This window comes from Bos indicus, chromosome 1 (genome assembly GCF_029378745.1).
Source record: "Bos indicus isolate NIAB-ARS_2022 breed Sahiwal x Tharparkar chromosome 1, NIAB-ARS_B.indTharparkar_mat_pri_1.0, whole genome shotgun sequence".
Taxonomy (NCBI): domain Eukaryota; kingdom Metazoa; phylum Chordata; class Mammalia; order Artiodactyla; family Bovidae; genus Bos; species Bos indicus.
In genome coordinates, this window is record NC_091760.1 from 69,659,193 (window position 1) to 69,686,446 (window position 27,254).

The following is a 27,254-nucleotide window of genomic DNA, read 5'->3' on the forward strand; positions in this document are numbered from 1 at the left end:
TGCTTTATGACATTGGTATCAGTTGATGAATCTCACTTAGAGGCTTGATTTTTTTTTCCATGAAGGCAAAGGTCTGTCGGAACAGGCAATGGCAACCCACTCCAGTATTCTTGCCTGGAAAATCCCATGGACGGAGGAGCCTGGAAGGCTGCAGTCCATGGGGTTGCTGAGGGTCAGACACGACTGAGCGACTTCACTTTCATTTTCATGCATTGCAGGAGGAAATGGCAACCCACTCCAGTATTCTTGCCTGGAGAATCCCAGGGACGGGGGAGCCTGGTGGGCTGCCGTCTATGGGGTCGCAGAGTCGGACACGACTGAAGCGACTTAGCAGCAGCAGCAGCAGTAGGGGTCTTTGTTTTCTACTACTACTGTATCCACAGCACCTGTGGATTGAGTGTTAGCTATTACCATCTGATAATAAGGGGGTTCCCTTGACCAGGATCTGCAGCTGGCCTTGACATTCGGCCTTGTGCCCTGCTTCCTGAGGCCGAGCTCTCTTATTCCCAGGCTGGCAGCCTACCTGAAGTGTCCTGACACAGCTATGGCTATCTGTTCTTCCTCCTCAGATGCGTACTCTCATTCCTCAAGTGAAAACGGAGGCAAGTCCGAGTCGGTGGCCAACCTGCAGGCCCAACCATCCCTGAACTCCATCCACAGCTCCCCTGGGCCCAAGCGTTCCACCAACACCCTGAAGAAGTGGCTGACGAGTCCCGTGCGCCGGCTTAACAGTGGGAAAGCAGATGGAAACATCAAGAAGCAGAAGAAAGTACGAGATGGTCGGAAGAGCTTTGACCTGGGATCTCCCAAGCCTGGGGATGAGACGACCCCTCAGGGAGACAGCGCTGATGAGGTAATTACACGAGGCCTCGGAGCCTTCCATCAGGAGGGGCTTCTGACATGCCTCATTCCTGGAGCCTCAAGAGGTGTCCTTCACCAAGGTTTGTGAACTAGCCGGATTCTAACTCCCCATAGTTGGTCTTGTTGGGCCTAGCTATTTTCCAGATCCCTAGTTTGAATGTAGTTCCCTGACTATACAGTAGGACCTTGTTGTTTATCCATTCTAACTGTGATAGTTTGCATCTGCCAACCCCAAACTCCCCGTCTATCCCTCTTCCTCCTCCACCCACCCTCTGGATGTGGCGGTCTAGGCCCACAGGGAGCCAGTGGTCACCAAGTCCCCAGTCTCTACTAAGGACTACATAAAACCTGCTAGGACTTCTATTTACTGATTTTTACAATGTTTGGTTGGTTGCTTAGGGCCTTAGTTGCCGCAGGCAAGGTCTTTAGTTGTGACCCATGGACGCTTAGTTGTGGCACGTGGGATCTAGTTCCTTGAGCATGGACTGAATGCTGGCCCCCTACGTTGGGAGCATGGAGTCTTAGCCGCTGGACTTCCAGGCAAGTTCCTGCTAGGCCTGTTTAGAATAAGAATAAAAGAATGGAGGTCATTTCACTTGGAAAACAAGAGGACTGTCTTTTGAGATTATGACTGTTTTCCAGTATGTTGAGCAGAGCCATATATGAAAGGGAGTATACAACTCCTGGTTGCTCCAGAGGGGAGTATTACACTTAACAGGTGAAGGTTTACAGTTGGCAAGGTTTCAGCCTTTAATAAAGCTCAACTAGAAATGGGCCTTCATGAAAACAAATGGACATCCATATTGGAAAGGTCTGGGAGAGCATATGACCTCACATAACAGTCAGAGAGACCCATGTTGACCTGATGGTCAGACTGGCCAATGATCTCTTATATCCCTTCCAAAGCTGGGATTCTGTGGTCAAAACATACAGGGTATTTGGTTACAGAATGAGATAACTCTTTTACCTGGCAAACTAACCTACTCTAGTCATTGACATGGCTAAGAAATTCTTCTTGATATGAAACCAGACTGTTTTTGTAGTTTTATGCTATCTGCTTTTTCTTCCTCTGAGAATGACAGTAGAGCCTGGTGACATTTAGACTGTGGTTTAATCATTGTTCATAAACTTAAAATGCTGGTTTCTCTCTGACCACTGTCTCAGCCTTTCTTTTCCTGGCTAACCAGTAAAGTAGATGTCTTTCATGTGTGTGTGTGTGTTTTCCCCATTTGGTCCTCACTGTCCTTTGAGATAAACAAGGGTGCCCATTCCACACAGGGAAAAATAGGAGTGTGTTGAGAGAGGAGGGTATCATATGTTGTTTTTTAAGAAATCCCAAGTCCTGAACCAACTGACATCTCTAAGTGTAGGAAACAGTGACTAATGCTGCTCTTTTGTTCTAGAAGAGCAAGAAAGGTTGGGGTGAAGATGAGGCAGATGAAGAGTCACACACACCCCTCCCCCCGCCTATGAAGATCTTTGACAACGACCCCACGCAGGACGAAATGGTAGGATCTTTTTCACACTTGAAAGAGCCATGTGTGAAATGTGATTTTGTTTAGTGTGTGTGGTGAGGGTAGTAATGCTCTCTCTCCCTTGTTGTCTCTTATGCCTCATGACTCCCAGATGATGCAGATTCCGTCTGTATTGGGTTATGGGGACTAACTTCAATCTGGGCAGTGTAGGGGTGGGTTCTCAAAGGGAGAATTCTCAAAGTGAGAATCTGCCTAGTACCAGGTCCTGCTGATGAAGGATAATGTCTCTCTCTTCGGAAACAGCAGATCCCGAAAGAAACTACTTGTCTCAAAGAGGAAGCTGAGATGGCTCTAGGTAGTGATCGTTCTGTTGTACATAACCGTTCAACCAATGTTTTAGCTGATGGTTTTTCTCATCCTTAACTCTAAACTCCAAATCACAGTAACTTCCAGTCAAGCGTGGTGCAGACAGCGTGAGGGATGGAGATGCTGCTAAGGGGAGGTTTTGCCATAGATGGACAAACCCAATATGCCAGGTTGCCCCAGTTCTTTGGTTTGCAAAACCCCCTGGCTCAGTGGCATGCAGAGGCTCGCTGGCGTTGGGAATGTGTGTGTCCCTGTGTCTCTGAGCACAGCTGATCATCCCAGCTGTTCTGGAGCAGAGCTCAGGCTGGATTTGCTTCCCAGTACCTTGCTGGGGCTCAGGCAGGTCCCTCCTTTCGTAGTGTAATCTGTCACCACCCTTCCTTACCACTGAAGTCTTCTCACTTCATCGCGTTTCTCTTGCTTCTCTCAGCATTTCTGTCCTAGAGGACTGGAGGCAGAGGTGGTGACTTCAGTGTTGTTTTATGGTACTGTTGGTGGTGGTTAGCCATCCCCCCAGGGTCTCCCTGGCTCTCTTGTGCTCTGTCCCGCATTCAGCAGCCCCCTCAGAGGTGGTGGGCCCAAGTTGCATGGGCAGGGAGCTGACCTTCACAGTGCCACCCAGGATACAATTCAGGAAGTACTGGGTACAGTTGCTTCAGAGTTCCTGGTGAGATCCCAGATCTTACTCGCATTCTCTCTGCTTTGCGTTTGGATCAGTTGTCCCCAGACGTTACTTGCACTCTTCCTCAGTGCTAAGCTAGAGGGACATTTTCCACAGACAGGCCAGTGACTGCAGTGTGAGTACTGCCCCCCTCGGTGACTCACCCATGAGAAGCACACAGTTACAGCCCCTCCTAAGGTGATGCTCTGACCCTGGACTGTTGGGAAGAGAAGAGGAAGCATGGCATGATACCCATCCTGGATTCCTAGAGGCAGAAATACCTTTGCCTTGAGATGGGAATGAAAACTAACCTGCTATGTTCCCAGAGGCCTATTGTGAAAGGTTCTAGAAGCAGTGAGAATGTGTGTGGGGAGCAGGGCGCTCAGGTCACATATCTACCATCCCACACTGCCCTCCACATGGAGGTGCCAACTTACAAGGAAGGATCATGAACCCTCCCCCTCGAAATCCGTCAAACACGGTTTGTTTTGGGGAAAGGATGTTGTGTTGTTTCTGGATAATCTTTAACTGTGAATGCAGCCTCACCCCAGACACAGGATTACAACAGATGGCATTAGCCCCTTTTAAGACAAGTGAACCTCCTCAGTCCTGTTTTTTATTTCTGAACTTCTGTTTTCCTGGAATATTTGGGAGTGGGACGAGCTTCAGAATTTTCTAGCAAATGGAATTGGAATTATTAAAATAAGTTTTAAATCAGTATAAAAGGAGTTTTAAAAAATTCACTCATTCTAGAATTATGCAGTTCTTTAATTCTCCTTGTTTCCTTCTATTTGTTCATATGCATATATGTTTTATTTTTATAATTCTAAATAGGCATATGATGTGTTCGGTGTTTTATATTTTTAATACCTATAAAATTAAATATAAACAATGTTTAATATTTCCTAAAATCTTATTAATTTTACTTTCATAACTGTAATTTTAATAGTTGAGGAGTATTACACTTATGTATCATAATTCGCTTGACCAACCTGTTTGGGGATATCCTGGGTTGTTTCTAATTTTTGCTGCTCTTGGTAATACTGCTGCAGATCACTTGGTACATACAGCATTTTTTCTTTTGACTTCCTTCCTTGGAATCAGTTCCCAGGGGGGTAGGATTACTAGATTGAGAAGTAGCTAACTTGGATTTCCAAAGAATAGTAAGCTGTTTTCCTGCTTTCCAGGAAAGGAAAAAGAGTGTTGCTCCCTTAATTACATTCATTTGATATTATTACCCCATCTCAGAAGCAAAAACCTCAAGTCAGTCTTAGATGAGACAACAAAAAATTTCCCTTTTGAAACTCTTCCCCCTAACTTAAGGAACAAGCTTGAATCCAGAGCCCAGCTGGGGAGTTCAACTTTCTACTCCCACAGTCGCTATGCCCGTTTGTCCTGGGCCCTGTGAACACCGTTGCCCTCTTCTTGGAAGTGCGGGGTGGGTTAAAGTTTACACATGCATGTAGGGTTAACCATTTCTCTCCCAGTTTCTTCTCCAGTAGGAAAAGGAAGAAAGCAAAAGCAAAAGCACTGTCCCTTGGGGAGCAGGGACGTTGACCAACAGTCCCATGGCCCAGTCCTCATTGCTAATGTGAAGGGAGGAGGAAGGCCCTGGCTTGAGCCTCCTTTCACTGTGAACAGGGTCGTCCGTGTGTGCCCCAGCATGAGAGGCACAAGGCCTGCTAACGCAGTCCTGGGCCTTTCCAGAGACAGTTGTGTTTGTGGAGGAGAGAGAGTATGTGTGTGTGTGTGTGTGAGAGAGAGAGAGAGAGAGAGAGAGGAGAGGGAGGCAGTTTCTGGTCTCCCAAGTGCCCTGCCCCTAGCATTTCTGCTTGACACAAAGTGACTGTCTGTACTAAAGATCTAAATCTCAGCAAAGCAAGGACAGTTTCTGTTTGGACACACTTGAGGCTAGGTTTATTGACCCCTCATTTCCTGGAATAGCAGTGGGCAGCCCTGTAGTGACCAAAGTCCTGTCTGCCCCCTCCCCTGTTGCTGTCAGTGGGCGCAGCCCTTCCCTGTTGGCCTCTTGGGAACTCAGTGACCCTCCCTGCAGCTCCTCTGGAGGCCTGCCTAAACAGAGCCTCATCTGGCCCTGCTTCGCTGCTGGCCAGAGCTCCTGACGAGGGGTCCGGCAGGCCTGCCCCACTCCTGCTCTACCCCTATCTCCCTGTGTCATCTCTTCCCTCTAAACATAGAGCTTTGCTTCCCTTGCCTGCTTTGAGCTTTGTACTTGCTGAGTTTCTTCCTAATTGCTATTCCTCATTCCTCGCTAATCTGCTTTTCCCTTGCTGCTCAATGTCTTGCAGTCCTCCTCTTTGCTAGCAGCCCGGCAGGCTTCCACCGAAGTACCTACTGCTGCAGACCTTGTCAGTGCGATAGAACAGTTGGTCAAAAGCAAGCTGGTAAGTGGGGTCCTGGAGGCAGTTCTGCATGTTTCACCTCCATGCGGCTCCCAGGCCTGACTTCTGTTTGCTGTGTTCTCCTTTGCACCTGTCTTCATTCCTCCTGTAGGATTGTTTCCAGCCAGTGATGATTTCTTAAAAACTGCACCTCAAAGTCCTTTTGGCTGTTTTTGAGAATGAGCCTGGGCAATTAACAGGTCCTTTTGGGATTGTGACATTGATGAAAGGTGAAAAGTATCAAGGACAAAGTAGCCTTCTGTAAGTCTGGTCCACTGGCCTGTAGGGAAGTGGCATCCGACTGATAACTGGTGTGTGTCTGGGTAGCCCTGAAACTAACTTTGCTCCTGAGACACAGAACATGGATTGGGTCTTGGAAAGCACTGGGTAATTTTATCTGGGGATGTCAGAGTCTTCTAGCTTACAAAGTCTTATAAGAGGAGGTTGCTGATGATAAAGGGGAGTGGGCAAAAGTATGTGGACACCTCATCACAAGAAATTAAGGGAGATGGTGCTTATCCCATCATGAATGTACACCACTGAAAACTGGTCTAGCTTGTGACTGTCTCATAGACTAAACAGACCATTAGAGGGAAGGGTTATGAGTCTGAGCTCAGGGTTTTGGCATAATGCCACTGAAAGAGCCCCTTTTTGGATAACTCATTTGAATAGGGCTATTCCTCTCCTCCCATATCTTTACCTTTGAGTGTATCACTACAGGATGACAACTTGAAGCATCTTTCTTTCCTTTGCTCCTATTCACATCATTCATTTGGTTTTTCCTACAGCTCTCATTAGGATAAATGTCTGTGCTTCTGCCAAACTTCTGTGGAGCAGTCCTGTCAATCAGCACCGTTTAAACCCTTCTCCACTTGGAAAAGGATGGATGCTCTCTAGGAAAAGCTGCCTGAATATAATTTTGATTATAGTAACTCCCTTTTCAAATACCCCAGCTTATAGAGGACCATTGAAATTTAACATATAGTACCTTCTTTTCTTTCTAATTTTCCTTACTAATTAAAAAAAAAAGATTAGCTGGTGTTTTTAGTGCTAGTATCAAACTGCTGAAGGTTGTCCCTGTTCCTGCCATCTCTGTCAATGCTGTGGTGGGGGCAGGGAGCCAAGGGGAGCTGAGAGCTCTCATGGGCACGGCACTGACTTCTCAAAGCCCGTCTTCCTGACCACTCCTCACTTCCTCTCCTCTCTACACTAATCCATAGACCCTCTTCATTCTCCAAATAACCATTAAATTTTTTTTCCTTAAAAAATCATCCCTCTTTTTGCCTTTTCTCTTTTGCCCCTTTTTTTGCATTTTCTCTTCTACCACCTGAGCATGGGCCTGACCTCATGCCCAGAGAAGCCTTCTTAATCCTCCTCCCCATCATCTGCCTCCCACCCTCACCAGCCACCCCCCCCCACCACATTGTCTCCCTACTTGGTGAGGGCTCCCTGCCTCCCTCTCCCCTCATGGCAGTGGTCTCTAATGTGGGGGTGCCTCCAGGTATACAGGATGGTTTTTTGAGGTACTGAAAGAAAATATTAGAATCTCTTTAACTCATCCTTTTAAAATGGTTTTGTGTATGTTTTATTATGTACTTAAAGGTAATACAGGAGTACAGAAACATAATTTATAAATAAGTTACTTGTTTTGGGAGTGCATGACTATAATCGTGTTCACTAATTGAAGTATATAATCAAAGTTTGGAAATCCCTGGCCCACAGATGAAGCCCAAACTTACCCAATAGTCTAATGTCTTGTGGCCTGTTCTCCAACTTCCCTTTCCAACATCATGTGTTATTCTGGTCAATGAACTTGGCTCCAACCAAATTGTTTTCTTCACTGTCCCTAAACATGCATTTGGCTTCCTCCTCCCAAGTTTCTGTTCATACCACCCCGACTGCTCTGGAATGTTCTCCCTATTTTTGCTTATCTAAAGTATAGCAGCCCCTCAAGGTCCCACTCAAATCTCATCTCTCCACAAGGGCCTCCCTGGCCAGCGCAGGCCAGGTTTCTTCTTGCAGAAGAAGTCCCAGAACAGTTTCTGTGCAAACCACATGCTCCCTGGGACAGCTCTTAATAATCCCTTTAAGTTACTTGTTAAAATATCTTCATCTTTTCATTTGCAGCTTACCTCCACAGCTAGATTATTAGTCATTTGGGACATTATTTCCTCCTCCTTGTGTTAGTGCATCCTAGTCTTTTATACTTATATCAGTAAACACTTGTTTCCAAAGTCTGTATTTTTCACATTTTGGATTACCATTTTCTTACTGATCCTGTTCACCTTCTGCTACTGTCATGAGCCTTGACAGGCCTCTAGTTTGTGTGGTCCATGGGTCACATGTTTTCCCTGTGAGTACAAATATTGAGAAGTCCCATTAGAGCAAATGTCCCAGAGTAGAGGGAAGTGTAGGATAATGCTAGAGTTGTTCAGCCCTATAACAAACTGTCTAAAAATGGCAGTTGAATGAATGGCCTTTCAGTGGTGACTTTACCATAATAAGGACTTTAACTTCTTCTTCTACCAATAGCTACTTCTTGGGGACCTGCAGTAAACCCAGAATTACAGCAATTTCTTTGACCAAACATATAAAACCAAGCCTGTGTCACGAAAAGGAAGGCAAGAGCAGTGGTTTGATTTCTCAGAATCTTCTAACCAAAATTCCATCCTTTCTCATTCCTCTACTTGTCTCTTTCTTCCTATCCTATGTACCCACCATGGGGTAGCAACGGAGCACTGTAGGTGGTTGTTTCTTCAGCCCTATTTGAGAATATGGAGTTGCATCTTCACCTCCAACACTGGTATGCCTGTTGCTCATGGCTGCCTATCTTAGAGGAGGATAAGATCTAGAGCCTATAAAAAAAAAAGTTCTGGAGTTTTTATTTGACTGTAAGTACAATAGTATGTCAGCTGCCAAAATAACCAGCGTGGTCATAGACTGGGTTAATGAAAGTACAGCGTACAGATCCAGGGGCGTAATGGCCCCATTGTACTCAAAGCTCCTCAGACCACACCTGTCATGAGCTGTGTGTGAGTCATGTCTCAGGTTCTGAATGCAGCATTCTAAAATGTTCTTGAACTCAGTGGAAGGGCCCTGGAGGAAGTACCAATACCATGCAGTGCGTGTCATTTGAAGTAGAGTTGCAGAAGGTTAAGTATGGGGAGAAGTTAGGAGAGAAAAGGCACATGAGAGCTGTCGTTTAGTAATTGAGTGCTGCTGTGGGAAAGAACTGGTCTCACTCTTGGCTGCTCCAGAGGGCAGAACCTGTGAGTGGAAATTCATTCAGTATAAGGAGAACTAATAAGGTCCTTCCAAATGTACAGAACTGGAAATACTACAGGAGCATCTGGCATGCTTGGACTTTTACATCCAGGGCTTAGATTCTTTCTGCGTTCTTTTTGGGTTGCTCAAGAGATGGTACTAGATGCTGTAGTTAGAAATCATTTGGCCCCAAGGTCCACCCAAAAGCCATGAGATCCCTCATGTCCCTGGGTCTGAAAGCTGCCCGTGGTATGTTATGGTCACATGTCTATGACATTCGGGGCTACAGCCTCCAGAAGTTGTGATCTCTGCTGCTGGAGAGGTGCCATTAGGGAGCTAGGACAGAGGTTCCACTCACCTGCAGTGCAGATAAAACCCTGAAAACTCCTTTGGTGAGTCCCTCTGGACATTAATGGATGCTCCTGAGGTCTCACCTCCCCAGTTTGGTCTTTAATCAGTGATTTTGTTTATCAGGAGAGCATGCCCACACATCTTCCCCCAAAGAGAGCTCAAATACTTTTTCTGGGTTTTGTATTAAGGTATGGTCTTTAAGCCAGGACTAAGGACTCTCTTGTTTTTCTGTGTGATTTTTATAAAGTTTTTCCTAGATGTAGGGACTGGCTGTGGTGCTACTAAGTACATAAGGAATCAGAAGACATAATGTTAATCTTGCCTCTGCTACTTATTGTGTAGCTTTGGGCAAGTTATTTAGTCTACTTGGAGGCCTCTCTTTTATCTTGCCTATCAACAGTGATGATTCTGTCTACCCGAATCTAATCTCAAGAGAGTTACACTGAGGGCTGAGTAAGGTATGAATGTGTTTTGTAAACTGATTAGGTGAGCATCCCACAAATGTTAGCTCTTAACCACCTTATTTGCATTGTGAAGGGCAGGGAAAGGGAGTCAGTCATGCTTTATCTTCACCCGGAACACAGGGACACAGTATTTGTCAGTTAGTAGATCTGTGGTTGGGTGAATGTTGCATACAGGGTAGTAGCTTAGCAGTCTATGTGATTTGGTTTTATTCCTCAAATTTGAAGGTCTTCCCTGGCGGCTCAGACAATAAAGAATCCACCTGCAGTGCAGGAGACTCAGGCTTGATTCCTGGGTTGGGAACATCTGCTGAAGGAGGGCACGGCAACCCACTCCAGTATTCTTGCCTGGAGAACCCCATGGACAGAGGAACCTGGCAGGGGGTTGCAAAGAGTCGGACACAACTCGGGGACTAACACTGCAGTCCATAGTGAAGCGACTTAGCATGCCTCAAGTTTGAGGAGCAAGGGCTTCCTGGCTTTGTGGGAATCTACTGTATTTGTAAACAGCCCAGGATTCTACCACCTACCTTAGATGAAAGAGTGAAGTGTTAGTCACTCAGTCGTGTCTGACTGTTTGCTACGCCATGCACTGTACCCCACCAGACTTCTCTGTCCATAGGGTTTCCCAGGCAAGAATACTGAAGTGGGTTGCCATTTCCTTCTCCAGGGGATCTTCCCCACCCAGGGATAGAACCTGGGACTCCCGCATTACAGGCAGATTCTTTACCGTCTGACCCACCAGGGACTAGGCCTCAAGAAGGAAAGCCTCCCCACTGAACTCCTGTCCCCAGGTGGCACGTCACAGTAGTTCACTGGGCTCATGGTGGCACTGCTGGGCCCTTGACTGAAAATCCTCCATCTTTAGGGAGGAGGCTGGCCAGGATTGAGCTCTTGTTTGGTCTACCTGGTGGCCTGACACCCTGAGAATTGGCCCTATCTGCTTCAGCAAGACTTCGTTCCCTCTGGTTCTTCTACTTTGATAGTATTCACCTCCCTAGGTCAGTCTGTGGGTCACAGAACGTAGCTAGGTCCAGGCTGCATTTGTGTGTATGCTTTGCTCTCCTTTAGATAAATCAGCTTGCTTTGTCAAAGGTACAGTAGAGTTAACAGTCCAGATGGGAGGAAATAATGGCCTCATCATATCCATTGTGAAAATGTGTGCTTTCAAGAACTGAGTTCCTCTGGCATCCTTCTGTGGAAAAGATTCCTGAGCTTGTTAAAATAGAATAGTTTAGATTTCCACCAAAAAAATTTAATCTGAAGTCTCAAATGTGTAATGTCATTTGCCTGGAAAATCCAGACTTCAGTTTTTCTACTTTAAAATGGCTTCCCTACCCCTGCCCCCAATTTGCCTGGGAGTGACTAAGATCGTAATATTTTTTGTCAAGATATTTCATACTTATTTGTATAAAAGGGTAGGACAGCTAAAAGGTTGGTTGTGGTGGGTGATGCTGGATCAGCACCCTTGACTGTTGTTTTTTCAGATGAACTTTGACCTCTACCCAAGAGTTTCATTCAGTAAATTCTTGGAGTCCTACTCTGTGCCCGTCTTGCCAGCATAGAACCTTCCTTAATGGAGCTCACAGTCTGGGGTTGATGCTCAGAAATCCTCTCCCACCTGGGCAGTTGCAATCATTTCCTCCTTAATTTCAGTCTGACGTCTCTTTGCATGCCTGATGGGGGGAATCTTACTTTTCTTTCATTTTTCCTTTTAAAAAAACTTTTAATAGTTCTTTTCTGATTAACAAAAGCATTATATGCTCATTCAAGAAAAATTGGAAAAACGACAAGATTTTAAGCACAATTATATCTCATAATATCATCATCTAAACATAGTGTTGAAATTCAGATATTTAAAAAATAATGTAGTTAATCATAAGAGTATATAAATCGTAAGTCCTGTTTTCCTTTACTGACATCAGATACATTTTCCCAAGTCGTGAAGAGCTCTTAGTATTAAGACAAATCTTTCTTAAACTTAATCCAATCACATTACTTCCCTGCATAAAATTCTCCTCTCATTGGTCATGGAAGTTGGTACTCTTTTTTAAAATTGAAGTATAGTTGATTTACAGTCTTGTATTAATTTCAGGTGTTCAGCATAGGGGTTTGGATTTTTTCTACACATAAGACTTCTTGTAATCTGATCTCTGCATCCTTCTCCAGGGTTGTCCATTTCACTTCCTATTTCTCCTTTCCCTAGTTCTTACTCCCCCCAACTCACATAACACACAGTTACTTGCTAATTCCCCTTCTCCCCCCTTTACAGACTGTCCTCCCTACACCAGGTGGCTTTCGCCTCCCCGGGCTGCCCCAGGCGGTGTCTCAAGTCGGTCCTTTACTCGCTGTGCTCCTCCTGCCTGGATCATCCTCCCATTGGTGTATCCAGTGAAATCTTTTCTATTTCTTGTTACTCAGTTCAAGCGTTGCCTCTTCCACTGAGCCGTTCCCTTCCTTCCCTACCCCACTTTAAAGCTGCCTGCTCTTTTTTCTCATCTTCCCCATGGTACCCTCCTATCTAGAAGAATGCCCATTGTAGCTTAGATTTTGGTGGGCAGGGAATCGTATGTTATCTGTCTTCATTTCTCTAGCACTTTGCAAATATTCAGCACATAGTAGAAGTACAATAAATATTTGCTTAAGTATAAACAAATCAGTCACAACACTGTGATAAATACTGTTCAGAGGGTATGTAAAGGGTGCTTATAGGAGTCCTGAGGGAAGGGCTTTTTATGGATATGTGGTCCAAGATCAAGCTGACAGGAAATGTGTTCATTTCCATTGTGGCAATAGTCTTCCTTCATTCTTAATCCACTTTTTTGAATTGTATTTGCATTTCTATTCCCTGACCTGGCACCAACAATAAGAACACCCGTTTGCAGCATTCGTTGCTTCCTCCTTGGCACACCTTTTCCTTTGTTGAGACTATTGTGGTCCTGAGCCCAAGACAGGGCAGAAGTCCCCGCTGTGGCTGCACAGTCCACTACTCATCAACCAGCCATCACTTCGCGTATCCCCCAAGGAGCAGCACAGACACACAATTGAAGATCACCTACAATAGTCCTTGGCTGGGACCCCATATCCCAACTCGAGCACAGGTAGCCAGATCCTCAGAGGGAATCACTCTTGCATTAGTTACGGTATTTCTAGCCAATGCCATTATTTGAGACAGATGACCCAGCATGCTCTTGTTGTTTTAGTTGCTAAGTCGTGTCCGACTCTTTGCAACCCCGTGGACTGTAGCCCACCAAGCTCCTCTGTCCATGGGATTCTCCGAGCAAGAATACTGGAGTGGGTTGCCATTTCCTTCTCCGGGGAATTTTTCCAACCCAGAGATCGAAACAGCACACACTTGAGCCAAACCCTAAATTTCTCTCTTCTCCCACTCTCACTGCCTCTGCCTTCCTCAACTCCATGCCTGAGAGTCCTTGCCCGGAGATAACCTGGCTCTTTGCTCATATAACAGGTCAAGCACGAAGAGACAGAACATATTTCCCTGTGTGACACTTTGGACTCCTCAGATGTCCTTCATTCTGAACAAGAGTTGAGAGTGGACCACGCCAAGATGGATGGTCCATGGGAGACCCTTGTAGCAGAGATGTAAGCGTATTTCCCAGGCCTTGCAGCCAGCATCCTGCCAGCCAACAAGCTACAGAACAAAGGCTGAAATGAAACAATGTGGGCAAGGGGAGGGGAAGTAAAAGGCGTGTAATCAGATCAATCACCAACTGGGTTCATCTGCCTGGGGAGCCTGTCTCTGGTGATGGCACCAGGGGACATGTCACATGTCACTGGAAAGCATGTCTGTCTGGTGGCTTGTCAAGCCTCAGCACCAGATACTCATTTCCTTAATCACTGGTTACAGATCCTGAATCTGCACATTTAGCTAAACTTTTCTTGACCTTTCTACATATTTAGCCTTGTTCTGTGAAATACCTTCATGTCAAGTTAAAAGAAATTCTGTCTCTCAAGTTTGAAGACCCTGTCCTCTTAATGCTGAGTTCTAGTGTTAATAACAAATTCATGTTAGGCTGTGCCACAGGTTCTTGATTTAAGGGTGAAATAGAGGGAAAAAAGGTTGACATCTCTTCTCAGCTTTAAGTGTTTTAGCCTCCAATTCTGATATCCCCCACCTGTTCTTGTATAATGCCACCTCATTCACTTTCTGTTTCATTTACCTGGACTTTTCCTACCTCTGTTCAGCCTGTGCTGAAATACTGCAGCTAAGCCAGGTCACGATAGACACTCCAGGTGCAGGTTGTTTAAGACGACGCTGAAGCCTTTTGTTCCTATTGCCTGTAGGGGCACTTCTTGATCTTTCAAAGACTGCTAAAGTAAAGCCTTTCCTTTCCTACAAAGTGGCTGTCCTAGACAGTCGTTTTGTGTGGACAGTCTGGATTATGCTCTCGTATTTGTTTTACAGTTGCCCACCATAACCTTGGTCTCCAGCTTACTGTTTATCCACATGGTTTCTGCCAGTTTGCACAATGAAATGACATGTCATTCTGTGCTGTTTTTCCTACAGTGCTTATAAAAATGTTAAGATTGACCCCATTTTTTTTTAGCATCCTGGTTAGTTCCCTCCATGGGGGTAGTGGGGGAAGCTCACTGTTTTAGAGCATTTTAAATTTTTCAAGGGGTTATGCGCCTACTGTCTCTGACTGTTCCTTAAAAATCTGTTAAAAAAGGAGAAACCCAATTTGGAAATTGAGAAGAAATCAATTTGGAATGATTTTAGCTGTCTTAAGATTGTCCAGGGACTGGCAGATCTGGGATTAGAATCCTTTACCCTTAGCTCTTTCTAGAGTAACATATTTATTAAGCTCTTTAACTCATTTCTCAGCACCTTAATTAAAAGAGATTAAAGGGATTAATAAATGAAAGAAAGCCCTTGGTAAATAACCTTAGCAAAGATGTGTTTAGAAAATGCTAAATCAGTTTACCTCTTCTTGTCTGCATCTCATTAGTCTCTTCAAAGAAAATTGTAGCTGATTTAACAAACATGATTTTACTGAATGGATTCTCCCATCACCACCCTCCCCTTGTTAACTTGCACCCGGTGGTCCTACAACTGACTTTCTTTCCTTGCTGCTTGTTTGTAGAATTGCAGTAATTAGCTTTACCTCTGGAGCTCTTACCCAGAGATCAGTCACTTTGACAGTGTGCATTATGTCTGGGAAATTGGCAGCCCCTGACGCCAAGCACATCCTGATTGCCTGAGAAGGCGGCAGCTCTGGGTGCCCTGCTGCAGGAAGATGGGAGTCTGGCCTCCTGGTACTTCCCTGAGGTTCAGGGCGGACAGCCTTGGTTACCGATCTGCCAAGATGGCTGTGGCCAGGCTGGGGGGACGCGAGGACTTCCGGACTGCTCTATCACGTGCGCTTCTTTAGGGTTGTTTATTCTTCTCTTTTTAGAGTCTGGAAGGAGGCTCTTACCGAGGGAGCTTGAAAGACCCCACAGGCTGCCTGAATGAAGGCATGACCCCACCCACACCTCCCAGAAATCTGGAAGAAGAACAGAAAGCCAAGGCCCTGAGAGGCAGGATGTAAGTACTTCCCCAGACTCCAGCCTCCTGCGCATGTGTGCAGTGGGCAAGGGTCAGGGGTCCTGGGAAGTTTAGGGAGAATTAGGGATTCCCCGCACTGTTTCCATTGATATCATTCATTCTAAGTAAAGGTGACCATCGGTCTATACAGTGTGGTGTTGATCAATAAGGAGATGTTTGGATCTGATTGTAAGGATTTTCAGCTGAAATGTTACTGACAAAGTGTGGTTATAACCAAGGTCTGTTAGAAATTTAAAACGTGATGATAAAAAGAAAACAAAGATTAGGAAAGTTTGGGACCATTTCTATGACCCCATATCAAAGAATCCTTGGTAGAAAGTCTGATGGAATTTTATCTGAGGAAACGCTTCCCCAGATGTAGGAAAGTAACATATAGGAAAAGGGAGCTGTTGGGCTACCGGGCTAAGGTCTAGCTCCACCGCTTCTCAAAGGTTTTGTCTATTTAAAAAACATTTTTATATAGTAATATTTCTTCTTTGGTTATTTTAAAAAATTTTTAAAAATTGAATTATAGCTGATGTGCAATACTACTTAAGTTACAGGTTTATAGCATAGTGATTCACACAACTTTACAGGTTATATTCCATTTATAGTTATTATAAAATGCTGGCATATTTCCTTGTGCTGTACAGTATACCCTTGCTTGTTTATTTTATAGTTCTCACTCCTAGTTTCTAAAATAGTTTCAACTTCTTACTCCTCTACTCCTATCTTGCCCCTGCCCACTTCCTTCTCCCCACTGGTAACCAGTTTGTCCTGTATATCTGTGAGTCTGTTTCCTTTTTGCTATGTTCATAGTTTGTTTTACTTTTTTGGATTCCACACATAAGTAATATCATACAGTATTTGTCTTTCTCTGTCTGACTTATTTCACTGTGGTCTGAGTTCCAAGAGAAACTCTTTGCTATTTGAACGTTTAGGGGTAAATACAGTTCACACTGCAGTCCATTTCACAAGGACCCAGGTGTTGTGTAAGGTTTGGGTTATCCTCCCTGATGTGAAGGCACTCTTCTGTTCCTTGGTTTGATCAAGAGGATGGCGACACCATTAATGTAAAACCACAGTCCCTCTGAAACTTCAGTTTTCTTGTTCAGGGTTTGACTGAGTGTTGGCAGCAGAGCTGCTGATGAGTCTGCACGTAGCCTGACATGGGAGTGATGGTGAGCACAGTGAGAACAGGCCAAGAGATTGGGAAAGGCCCCTCCCTGTTCCTAATCCCTCAAACTCATAACTCCTTGACCCTGGTTGTAGACCTGACGATGAGCAAAAATAAATGAGGCCGGTCCCTCCTGTTGCCGGGAAATAGGCAAATGACCATTTGTGACTATTTCCTAGGAAACATCATAGCCAGGGCAGGGCTGTCACCTAGGGGAAATGAGCAGGGGGCATGTAAGCACTCTGGTTCTGTATTTACCACCTTAACTTTATGGTGCTCAGGGGAACCCCAAGAATAGAATAGAGGTAAAGAAATACCATCCCCAAAGGGAAATTTCTTAGGATTTGGACAAAGCTAATTCTCTTAGCTTTCCAGGTTGTTTTTACATAGATGAGGCAGGGTCGAAGCTGAGGTTCCAGTCTTGTCAAGCCAAAGCAAAACTTTCATCAGGAAGATGAACGCTTATATCAGGGTGGTGACCTTTGAGATGACAGGTGCTCCTTGGCAAAGCCTATCTCTACGTAAGAGCCTGTAAACAGTCATTTAAGCTTCCAGTCATTGTCTTGCTTCCAGACGTGACTTTGTCTAATTTCGATCCGAGAGGCAAAAGTTTGTTGCTTCTTCCCCCTCTCTCCCTCGCTTAGCTCTGTATCTCTCCACATCCCGTGCTGTCCCAAAAAGCCAGCTGTTAGAATGACTCATTCCTTTTGCTGTATATTGCCCTTATTCTGCTATAATTTATGGCCACAGTGAAAGAGATGATGTGTAGGTGTTTAATTGTAAACCCCACATGAGGCTGGAGGCTGAGGGGAATAGAGAACTGAGACTCAATCCAGTAAGACCTCAGAGTATTAAATGGGAGCTCCATGGAAAAAAGATGAAAACAGACAGTTATCTGTCCAGGAGAAGAAAAAAGTCAAGAATGGATGTAATTGTCTTCAAGTTTTAGCCACTCATTTATCCAACAGATGTTTGTTGAATATCTGTTGTACCAACTGCTTGGCATATATCAGTGAATAAAACAAACAATAACAACAAAAGAAAAGTCCATGCTCTCGTGGCAAGTTCACATTTTAATGTGAGAAATCATACAATAAAATTTAAAATACATCATGTAGTATGTTAGAAGCTGGAAAAAAAAAGTAGTAAGGGCGATCAGGAGTATGGATGGGGCCATGCTGCAGCTTTAAATGGTTCTGACTGAAGTGTTCTGCATGAAGACCAGAAGGAGGTTGAACCGTTGCGGAAAAGTATTCTCGGCACAGGGAACAGCCAATGCAGAGGCTCTAAGAGATTTTCTATGGAAAACCAGCCATTCCCTACTACTGTGAAGGATAGAGGGTCAGATGTGGATCTTACCTGTATCTGGAAGTAGTTAGTTGGACCAGAAAATAACATTTACTTTGTATTACTCTTTGCAACCCCATGGACTGTATAGTCCTGGAGAATACTCCAGGCCAGAATACTGGAGTGGATAGCCTTTCCCTTTTCCAGGGGATCTTCCCAACCCAGGGATCAAAACCAGGTCTCCTGCATTGCAGGCGGATTCTTTACCAGTTGAGCCACCAGGGAAGCCCAAGAATACTGAAGTGGATAGTCTATCCCTTCTCCAGTGGATCTTCCCAACCCAGGAATTGAACTGGGTCTCCTGCATTGTAGGTGGATTCTCTACCAACTGAGCTATAAAGGAAGCCCACTAATAAATAAATAATAAATAAAAAATAATAATTAATAAATGATAAATAACTTTTAATCAGAAGAACTGAACATGAAAAAATTGTTTTATTATCAGTTCAATTTATTTGGCAATTGACTGTGCACTGCCTTGAGTTGCAGGCAGCGTAAATCTTTTATGTCCCTTTCAGATGTCTTTCTATGTGTCCATCTCTTCAAGTGTTTCATCAGCCCTTTGAGGGAGGAGATGCTAGGTCCACTAGCAGCACCTAGTCCAGTCCCCTTTCCTAGAGGCTGGAAAGCTAGGATACCCTTCAATGTCAGCAGGACAGAAATACCATCCAGAGGCGGAGAGCCGGACTTCCTCCCCAGAGAGCCCTTCCAGCCCCAAATTCCCACTCTAACTTTCCTGTGGTTTTTCTTTTTACCACTTTCTTCTAAGCGGTAACTCAGTCTGTGCTCCAGTATATTTAAATGCTTTTATTTGGCCTTGCCAGTTCCTTCCTGTGGCCTGAAACACGTAATTGTGTGTATCAGAGAGAGGGAGCTGGTTGGAAGTGCTGGGCACACTGATAAAGAAGTGTGTGTTTCCCTTGCCTCCTCCCCATCACCCTGGGGCTCCAGGCCCAGGGATTTGTGGCTTCTCTGCGCTGTATTGGACAAAAATTTCAGATGAATTGCTTCCACGGCTTAGAATGGCTACCACCCTTGTGCTGCAGCCCCTCTTTGATGTCCTAGAACTTGATTCCTTCTCCCACTCAGACCAAAAATGCAGCTGTGTGGCTCTAGGCAGAACTCTTGCAAACTTGGATACAAGTCAGACTCCAGTAGGCTGCATACAGCTACCCTGCCTCTGTACACAGCCATACTTGCTTTATGTCCAGCTCTTTACTGTCTGGACAGAAAGAAATGTTTGGTTTTGATGCCTCAGGGACTCCAGAGAGCCAGTCTGAGTAGTTTAGCCAGGCAGCAGGCAGCAGTGAAAGAATGGTCTCTGAATTCGCGTACAGCTGGGTTCAGATCCCAGCTCTGCCTCTCACATTGTCATTTCTGGCAATACTGCCACAGTCTCAACATCTGCATAAACTAGGGCTTACAGCACTTACCCTCTCATAAGCACAAAGTAAATGCTCTAAGAAAAAGAAATCATTAACAAGAAAGAAACCAAGAAAGTAAATATCCTTGTAGTGGTTAAATCCCACCTCTGGTGGGGCTGGGGAGGTGGCCACACTGAAAGTGGTGATTAGGGAATGGCTTCAGTCAGTCTTTCTGGCCTTGACTGGGGATTTTGCAGGCTAGTTACCATGGACACCTATCTGAATAATTGTAGCTTCTGTATCTCAAACACTTCACTTGATGAGTGTCTCTGAGGCCCAAAGGTTGCTTATCAAACAAATGTCTTTCTGTTCTGGTTAAGCAAAGAACAGAGTTGACCTGAAGGAGAAGAAGTCTCATGCTGATCAAAGCTTTCATAACTCAGTTTTGCCCAAGTGGCTGGTATTCCTTCTGCCTTGTGTTGTACAATTATTCAGTTATAGGTGAAGGAGGAGGAATTGTAAACAATGGGAAGACAAACGCTTGGTTGTAAGTGTTGTTCTTCTGGCATTGCTGCCGTCTGGGAAAGCCCTCTCAGCCTGGATGCCCTCAGCTTCTCACCAGTGGGGGCCTCTCATCCAGGGGGCGTCAGCCAGCACCTCCGCCAGAGTGCTCAGTGTGGGTTTGGGTGGTCTTGTTGTAGAGGCACCAAAGTGACTTTATTGTGAACTTTGATGTGAGGATTTCTTGCTTCACAGTGAAGAGGAGCCCTCATTGTTCTTAATCTCTTGCTCAGGTTTGTCCTGAATGAACTGGTACAAACAGAGAAGGACTATGTCAAGGACCTGGGAATTGTGGTGGAGGTGAGTACCTGGCTCAGGACACGTCTGTGGTCACCCAGCCAGGGGGATATTGGACCCTACCTGGGCCCCAGGGTATTTTCCTCTCCCTGGGTGTTTACAGAGATGAAACTAAAAATGGTAGAAGATCGAATACAATATGTGATTTTTTTTTTACACTTTTTTTTTTTTTACCTTTTCCCCTTGAAATACTATAGGAGATTTAGGGGGATATAGGGCCTCAAATGTTGCAGCCTCTTGGTTAGACCTGAATCCATTTCACCTTGTTTTAGGTAACCAAGCCATTGTCTCCAAAGCTTTGCATTGGTATTTAACCAACGTATATATTAGTTATATATATGTGTGCACGTGTGCTAAGTCACTTTAGTCGTGTCCAACTCTTTGTGGCCCTATGGACTGTAGCCTGCCAGGATCCTCTGTCCATGGGATTCTCCAGGCAGGAATACTGGAGTGGGTTGCCATGCCCTCCTCCAGAGGATCTTCCCGATCCAGGGATCGAACCCATATCTCTTACATCTCCTGCATTGTCAGGTGGGTTCTTTATCAGTAGCGCCACCCGGGAAGCCCATATTTGTGTGTGTGTGTGTATATATAAGAAATATATGGACATATGTATTCCTCGTGGCTATGAGCCACCATGAGCACTCAGCAGGTCAAGCAGGTCACTCTTAGTGAGACCTCGGGGCTTCTGTGTTTCCCTAGATTTTTAAGGACAGCATATTGCTACCAAGCCGACAGACAAACTAAAAACCACCAATAAAGCAATTGGCAGATCCACAGTTGAGTCAACTTGATAGTAAATAAAACAATTCTCTCTCCATAGGGGTTTACTTTAGAGGGATTTAGACACATGGATGAGAAGGTATAAGAAAGTAAATGGATAATTTAGATGGCTTAGAGCCCTGTGGTTAATCATCTTAAACGAAAAGATGTGAAGTCTAACAAGGTGAATGCCTGATATCTAAATCACTTGCTGCTTCCTTGCATTGGGTCTATAAGTCCCAGTCCTAGGCAGCCTGCTGATTTAGGGGTTCATACAGTCCATGGGGTTGCAAAGAGTCAGACACAACTGAGCAACTAATACACACACACACGCACACACATGCACACACACATTTGCCTGTCCCGAACCTTGGATAAACAGACTAACCTGGCATACAGAAGACCTGAATTCTAACTTAGGAAAGTTATCCTCTTCTCCAGGGTGAGATGGGGATAGCTAAAGGTGTAGCAGCTACCAGAGGCAGTCCAGCCTGGGAGTGTGGTGGGCTTAGGAGTCTGGAGCCTGAGGTCCAGGAATTAGTCACATCAGTGGTATGACTTGGACATATCACATAATCCCCCGTGCATTGGCTTTCTCATCTTTTGAATGGGACAAATGCTGCTGATAACAACATCGGAACTTAAAGCTGAAATGAGATTATATTTGCTAGCACTTTACAGAAGCTGTGCTGTGCTTAGTCACTCAGTCATGTCCAACTCTTTGTGACCCCATGAACTATAGCTTGCCAGCCTCCTCTGTCCATGGGATTCTCCAGGCAAGAATACTGGAGTGGGTTGCCATGTCCTTCTCCAGTTACAGAAGCTGAAGTATTCACATATTAAGACTTATTTCTAGGTCAGACACATCTAGTTTTAAGCCTTCAAAGACATAATTTGGATTGGGAGACAGGAGAGGAACAGCCAACTATATCTTCTTTATCCCTACTTTCTTAAGGGGGCTGGAGACAAAGAAAGGGACCCAGAACTTCAGAAAGTTCTGTCTGTCACTCTGCATAAGGGTGAAGTCCTGGTTGAGTGGTGAGAAACCATAGAAGCCCTTAAGGGCTTCTCCTCACACAGAGGGTGGGCTTCCTCCAGGCTTCTGGGTGGGCCTTCGTCCAGAAATATTCTCTGAAATGCTCTACTCACCATTGCCTCCGCCCTGCAGGGTTTCATGAAGAGAATAGAAGAAAAGGGTGTCCCCGAGGACATGCGAGGAAAGGATAAAATCGTGTTTGGAAATATTCACCAGATTTATGATTGGCATAAGGAGTAAGTGCTGCATTGCCCTGAGGATCAGGGTGTCCTGGAACCTGGGGCGCTTCCAGCCTCCAGCATCTGACCTTAGGGGTAGAGTCTGGGGGGAGTCTTCTGTCATTTATCTCCTCATTGAGAAGTAATACAGTTCTGAAGAATGTGGCTTTCTTCTCTTCTCCATCCTCCGTTAGTGTTTTCCTGGGTGAACTGGAAAAATGTATCCAGGAGCAAGACAGATTGGCACAGCTCTTTATTAAATATGTGAGTGTTGCCCCACGCCCCACCCCTCCCCCTCACAGCAGGCTCATTGCATGCATTTTACAATCCCTTCCCTTCTCTCCTCTTCCTCCTCACCCCTTTCTGAGCTGTTGGGGTTCTTTCCTGCCTTCCTTGGCAGTTTGGAAGATGGGCTCTTGCCCACTGTGTTTACTCTTCTGTCCCTGTTGTTCAGCCACCCTGGTGCGTCCCCAGAGCGTGAACCAGATCTGTGTCCTCTTCTCCACGCTTAGACCAGCTTAGCGCTCTCAGGTTGACTGCGCAGCTCAGGTGCCTGAGCGCCTTTCCCTCTTCCCTCCTTGCAGGAGCGGAAGCTGCACATCTATGTGTGGTACTGCCAGAACAAGCCGCGCTCCGAGTACATCGTTGCCGAGTACGACGCCTACTTTGAAGTAAGCTGCTCAATTTTGGCTGAACCAGGGTTGGGGCAAGAAACTCAGGCCAAGATCAACCCATTTAGGAACCCCCCACTCAGCACTGCCCATCCCTCAGGACAGAGATAGCCGCCTCCTCAGAGCCATTAATTAGCTTCTTGGCTAAGTTCTCATGAGTCCCTTTGCTGGAGAGGAGCAGAGGCAGCCCAGTGAGTGGATTGGAGTCCCTGCTGATAGAACGACTCTGTAATTCGAAGACTGCCACAGAATTCCGGTCCTCCTCCCATGGCCCCGGAGCCCACTGTGCCCCCAGTCTTCATCACCAGGCCCTGGAGACTGCTGAGGGCCCTCCTCCTCCCCGGGGGCGCTTATAGGCACCTTGTACATAGCCTCTGCTCCTGTTCCCAGAGATCCAGCAAGCACCTCAAAGTATCTGTTCTGCCCCAACCTGGAAGTGTTTATTTTGCTGGAGGAGAGGCAACACCTTGTCTAGGAAAGAGCCCGCAACTAATTGTTTGCAGATCTGAGTCCAGGGTCCAGCCCCTAGGCCTCTGTGTCCCAGGGAAATCCCTTCATTTCTGACTTGACCCTGAAGGGGAAGAGAGAAAGGAACACCCATTCCAGCTTGTCCGCAGGACAGGGGTAAGGACACAGGGAGACAGAGCTTGATAGATAAGAAGGTGATGATGAGGTGTGCTATGTGTTAATAACCAGTGAACCATCGTGTAGGCAGTTCTACCCATCGTGTGCCTTGGAGATTCTAAGCCTTTACTGGCAAACACGAAGACCTGCCTTCCTTTCCTTTGAACCCGTAACCAGAGCACCCCAATCCTTTGGTTCCTTTTTGCGTAATACAGCTCCCTTGTGTTCCAGGAGGTGAAACAAGAGATAAATCAAAGGCTGACGCTTAGCGACTTCCTTATCAAGCCCATTCAGAGAATAACAAAATATCAATTGCTCCTCAAGGTAAGAGGGCTGTGAGCTCTGCTCAGGGCCAGAGCAGAGTCTTAGTCAGGCTCTGAGTTAGGGAGCAGGTCAGCTCGAGGTTCTGTCTCCACCACACTTTTCCTATGGGAGGCCTGTGTGGGTTTTTACCTTACCCGCTGGTTATTTGCATCACCTTTGCCCCCAAATAAATTGCATGCCTGTTGTTCCTGTCTTTAAGTTTGGTCATTATTTGATTTTCTTTGTTCCAAATCACTTTTTTACATTGTTCCAGTCACCGACTGACTTAGTACCTTTAAAAACTAAAAAATTATAAGAGCATAAAATCAGAGAAGAATTCACTGAGAAAGAAAACGCAAAAAAACCTAGAAATCTCAGAAGAGTTAAACCTAAAATTTGATCATTTTTTACTTTTTAAAGTTGTTTAATTTGAGTTGTCTTACAGAAATATAAGGCAAATGGAAGAGATCTCTAACTGTCTTGTCTCCCATTCCTTCTCATTCATTCTTGTCATCATTCCCCTTTTGTCCCTGTTCACTCACTCTTTCCACTTCGCCCCTCCCCTCTACCCATATTTTTGAATCTTTGAATGTTTTCTCCGTGTCTACCTGACTCATAACTTCATATCTCAGCTACTACAAAGCATTGCCATCTCTGCTGGGGAGGAGTCTTCTGGGTGTCATCTTGGTTTTTATGATGCTTCCTTTTTTTTTTAATAGTGCTGTATTTTCCTAACTGGTTTTACCCTCCCCTCACCCTTCCCTGCCTCCCCACTTGCTAGGACTTCCTGAGATACAGCGAGAAGGCTGGTTTGGAGTGTTCAGATATTGAGGTGAGTTTTCTGCTTGTAATGCTGGTGGTCCTCATGGGACAGTACTGAATGTCTCCCTCTAGAGGGGAAGTATTGACTCTGGAGAATAGAGACAGCAGAGCCCCTTACAGACAGCTGCCCAGCAGGATGAGGAATGCCAAGCACTGAGGAGCACACTGAGGGCTTATCAAGAACACAGGAATCCAAACCTGAGCCAGAGCAGAGCTTAGCTCCACTGGTGTTCTCTTTGTGGCTCCCAGTGGCATGTGGGGGAAAGGGTGGCATTTGAGCTCTCTAACATCCTGCAGAGATTGAGTGTTTCAGTGTACAGCTTTATCCATGAATCCAGGTACTGTTTGAAGCTGACATATAAATTATTCCATTTTCACTCCCTCCCTGGGCCCCGAGGATTACTCTCTAAGTGAAGTCCTTTGAGACAACGTCACCATGGGGATTATTTTAAGCCAGAGTGGTTACAGACCATTCTGGCAGGTTATTTTAGGTTAAAACCTCTAGTGTTTCACAAGCAAGGCTAAGCTGTTGCTTGGGCAGCCAGAAAGCAACAAAGAGAAGAAAGAAAATGTGAGAAGGAAAACAAATGGATAAACAAAAGCGGGAAGGTAGAAAAAGGATGGACTGGGTAGCCTCCTTCCTGATGTGGTCACTGATTCGTGTGGAGCCTCTGCATGGATGACCAACACCCCGCAACCTAGAACAGGAAATCCATTCTCTTCTGAAGTGGACAGTAGGGACCAGTGTCCTTTCCTAGGATCAAGAAACCACCAGGAGGCCTCAGTCTTCCAGTATGGAATTGTCCTGAGCCCCCCACCCAAGTGCTGCTCCTGGCTATGACTACTGCTTTTCTTCCCCGCAGAAAGCAGTGGAGTTAATGTGCCTTGTTCCAAAACGCTGCAATGACATGATGAACCTGGGGCGCCTGCAGGGCTTTGAGGTGAGCTCTCACAAAGGCTTCTTAGCCCTCTCTCTCTGGAGCAGCAGGAGCCCAGGCTTCCCTTTGAAGCCTTGTGCCCACCCTCTCTGTCTCTCTTGCTGTCTACGCCATTATGCCTGGGCCCCTCTGGTTCACGGGCCTAGAAGATGCACCTATTTAGGATTTCCAGCAATAGAGCAGTTATAGGAGGTCAACCAAGTTGCAGTCAGAATTCCAAGGGGGTTGGAAAGACCCAAGATTCTTTATAGCCGTAGACCTGCCAATGACCTCTTCCCTTTTCTTTCTTACTTAAGAAATGCTAGGAATGTGAGGGAGTGCAGGACTATGTGATGGGAGTAGAACTAGGGAGAAATAGAACACTTTTTTTTTCCTTCTGAGAGGGTAGTTCTCATAAACAGGTCTACATAGTGACTGGCTTTTTGGTTAAGTGGATGTTAAAGCTCTAAAACCTCACAGTGCACATTTTTATTCTTTGACAAGAAGAGTCAAGCCTTGGGAGAAACAGCTGGATGTACCCAGGATTTGGGTTTCAATTGAATATGCTAGTGTGCTAGGGCGAAGAAGGCAATGGCACCCCACTCCAGTACTCTTGCCTGGAAAATCCCGTGGACGGAGGAGCCTGGAAGGCTGCAGTCCATGGGGTCTCTGAAGGTCAGACACAACTGAGCGACTTCATTTTCACTTTTCACTTAAATGCATTGGAAAAGGAAATGGCAACCCACTCCAAGACTTTAACATGCAACTTGGAGAGGGGATTCAGTTCAACCCAAAACAATGAATCTCAGAAGAGCAAATTGGCTTTCCTGATTTAAGCTGAACACAGTCTATTTTAAATACTAATATGATAAAACTGGAACTAACACAATTATTGACAGTGCTTATAGTTGTTGCTGAGCCCCTTAGAGAAAGATGTGGATCTTCTAATCCTGTTTCCCAGTAATCTTGTAACATTGCATTTTTCATTTTGGAAACAGGGGGCTTTTCTTTCTGGCTAAACTAGAATAGAAGAGACATAAGGTAGACTGGTATATATGTAAGGTTAGGAAGTGCTATATTCAGGTTTGGGTTAATGAGTCTGATTCATGATGGTTTTGAGCCAAATTCTTTTGTCCTTTCTGCCCTTACAGCCCATCCTGCTCTCCCTGTCTGATTTTCATCGCTTTGTTGTGATCAGGAACTATGTGGAGGGTCTTTTTGCTCTTAATGTTTTTCACAGCTTCCGGTTCTCCACAGTAGACCTGAGGTATTTGAGAAGAAGGGCCGTGCATCAGAAATACATCTCAAGTCTTCACATGGTGTTTATTAAGTCACACTAGATGACATTTTACACTTGTTTGCTTGGAATTATGCCAGGTCTGAGGCTGTTCTGAACAAGCCAAGAAATTCCTTTTGCCCTTCATCCTTGATGTTCCCTGTGTTTTTCTGAGCAAGAGTCTGACTTGAATTTCTCTTGGTCTCTGGAGGAACTGAACTCTGACAGGAGGAGCATCTGATGTGCCTTCTGACCCACTCAGACTTCACAGGAACCATATCGTACCTGATCATGTGTCCACAGAAGGACGTATATAGGAGGGTGGAATTATTTTCTTTTTTAAATCAACCACCACCATCTCCTTTTTTCATCAAGTCCCCGAGAATCTGCTTTGCATTCCTTCTGCTAACTGGGAAGGACCATTCCTTCTGAAGTCCATGGCTCTGGGGCAGGGAGAAGTTAACCCCTTCACTTAGATTCCCTCCCTTTT

General features: G+C 45.3%; 1 protein-coding gene across 27 annotated transcripts in view; it reads left to right on the plus strand.

Annotated features, from left to right (window-relative positions):
* Positions 1-27,254, plus strand: part of KALRN (kalirin RhoGEF kinase) — a 689,644-nt gene that overhangs the window by 607,052 nt on the left and 55,338 nt on the right. For 19 of the 27 annotated variants that reach the window (XM_070800327.1, XM_070800563.1, XM_070800411.1 and 16 more), the window contains 11 exons: positions 570-853; positions 2,265-2,369; positions 5,673-5,768; positions 15,259-15,389; positions 20,072-20,138; positions 22,066-22,169; positions 22,346-22,415; positions 22,736-22,822; positions 23,678-23,770; positions 24,531-24,581; positions 25,435-25,512. In XM_070800327.1, coding sequence (XP_070656428.1) covers positions 570-853; positions 2,265-2,369; positions 5,673-5,768; positions 15,259-15,389; positions 20,072-20,138; positions 22,066-22,169; positions 22,346-22,415; positions 22,736-22,822; positions 23,678-23,770; positions 24,531-24,581; positions 25,435-25,512 — 1,166 coding nt within the window. The remainder of the gene's footprint in view (positions 1-569; positions 854-2,264; positions 2,370-5,672; positions 5,769-15,258; positions 15,390-20,071; positions 20,139-22,065; positions 22,170-22,345; positions 22,416-22,735; positions 22,823-23,677; positions 23,771-24,530; positions 24,582-25,434; positions 25,513-27,254) is intronic. The other 8 variants (XM_070800373.1, XM_070800276.1, XM_070801171.1 and 5 more) reach the window with 3 other exon arrangements.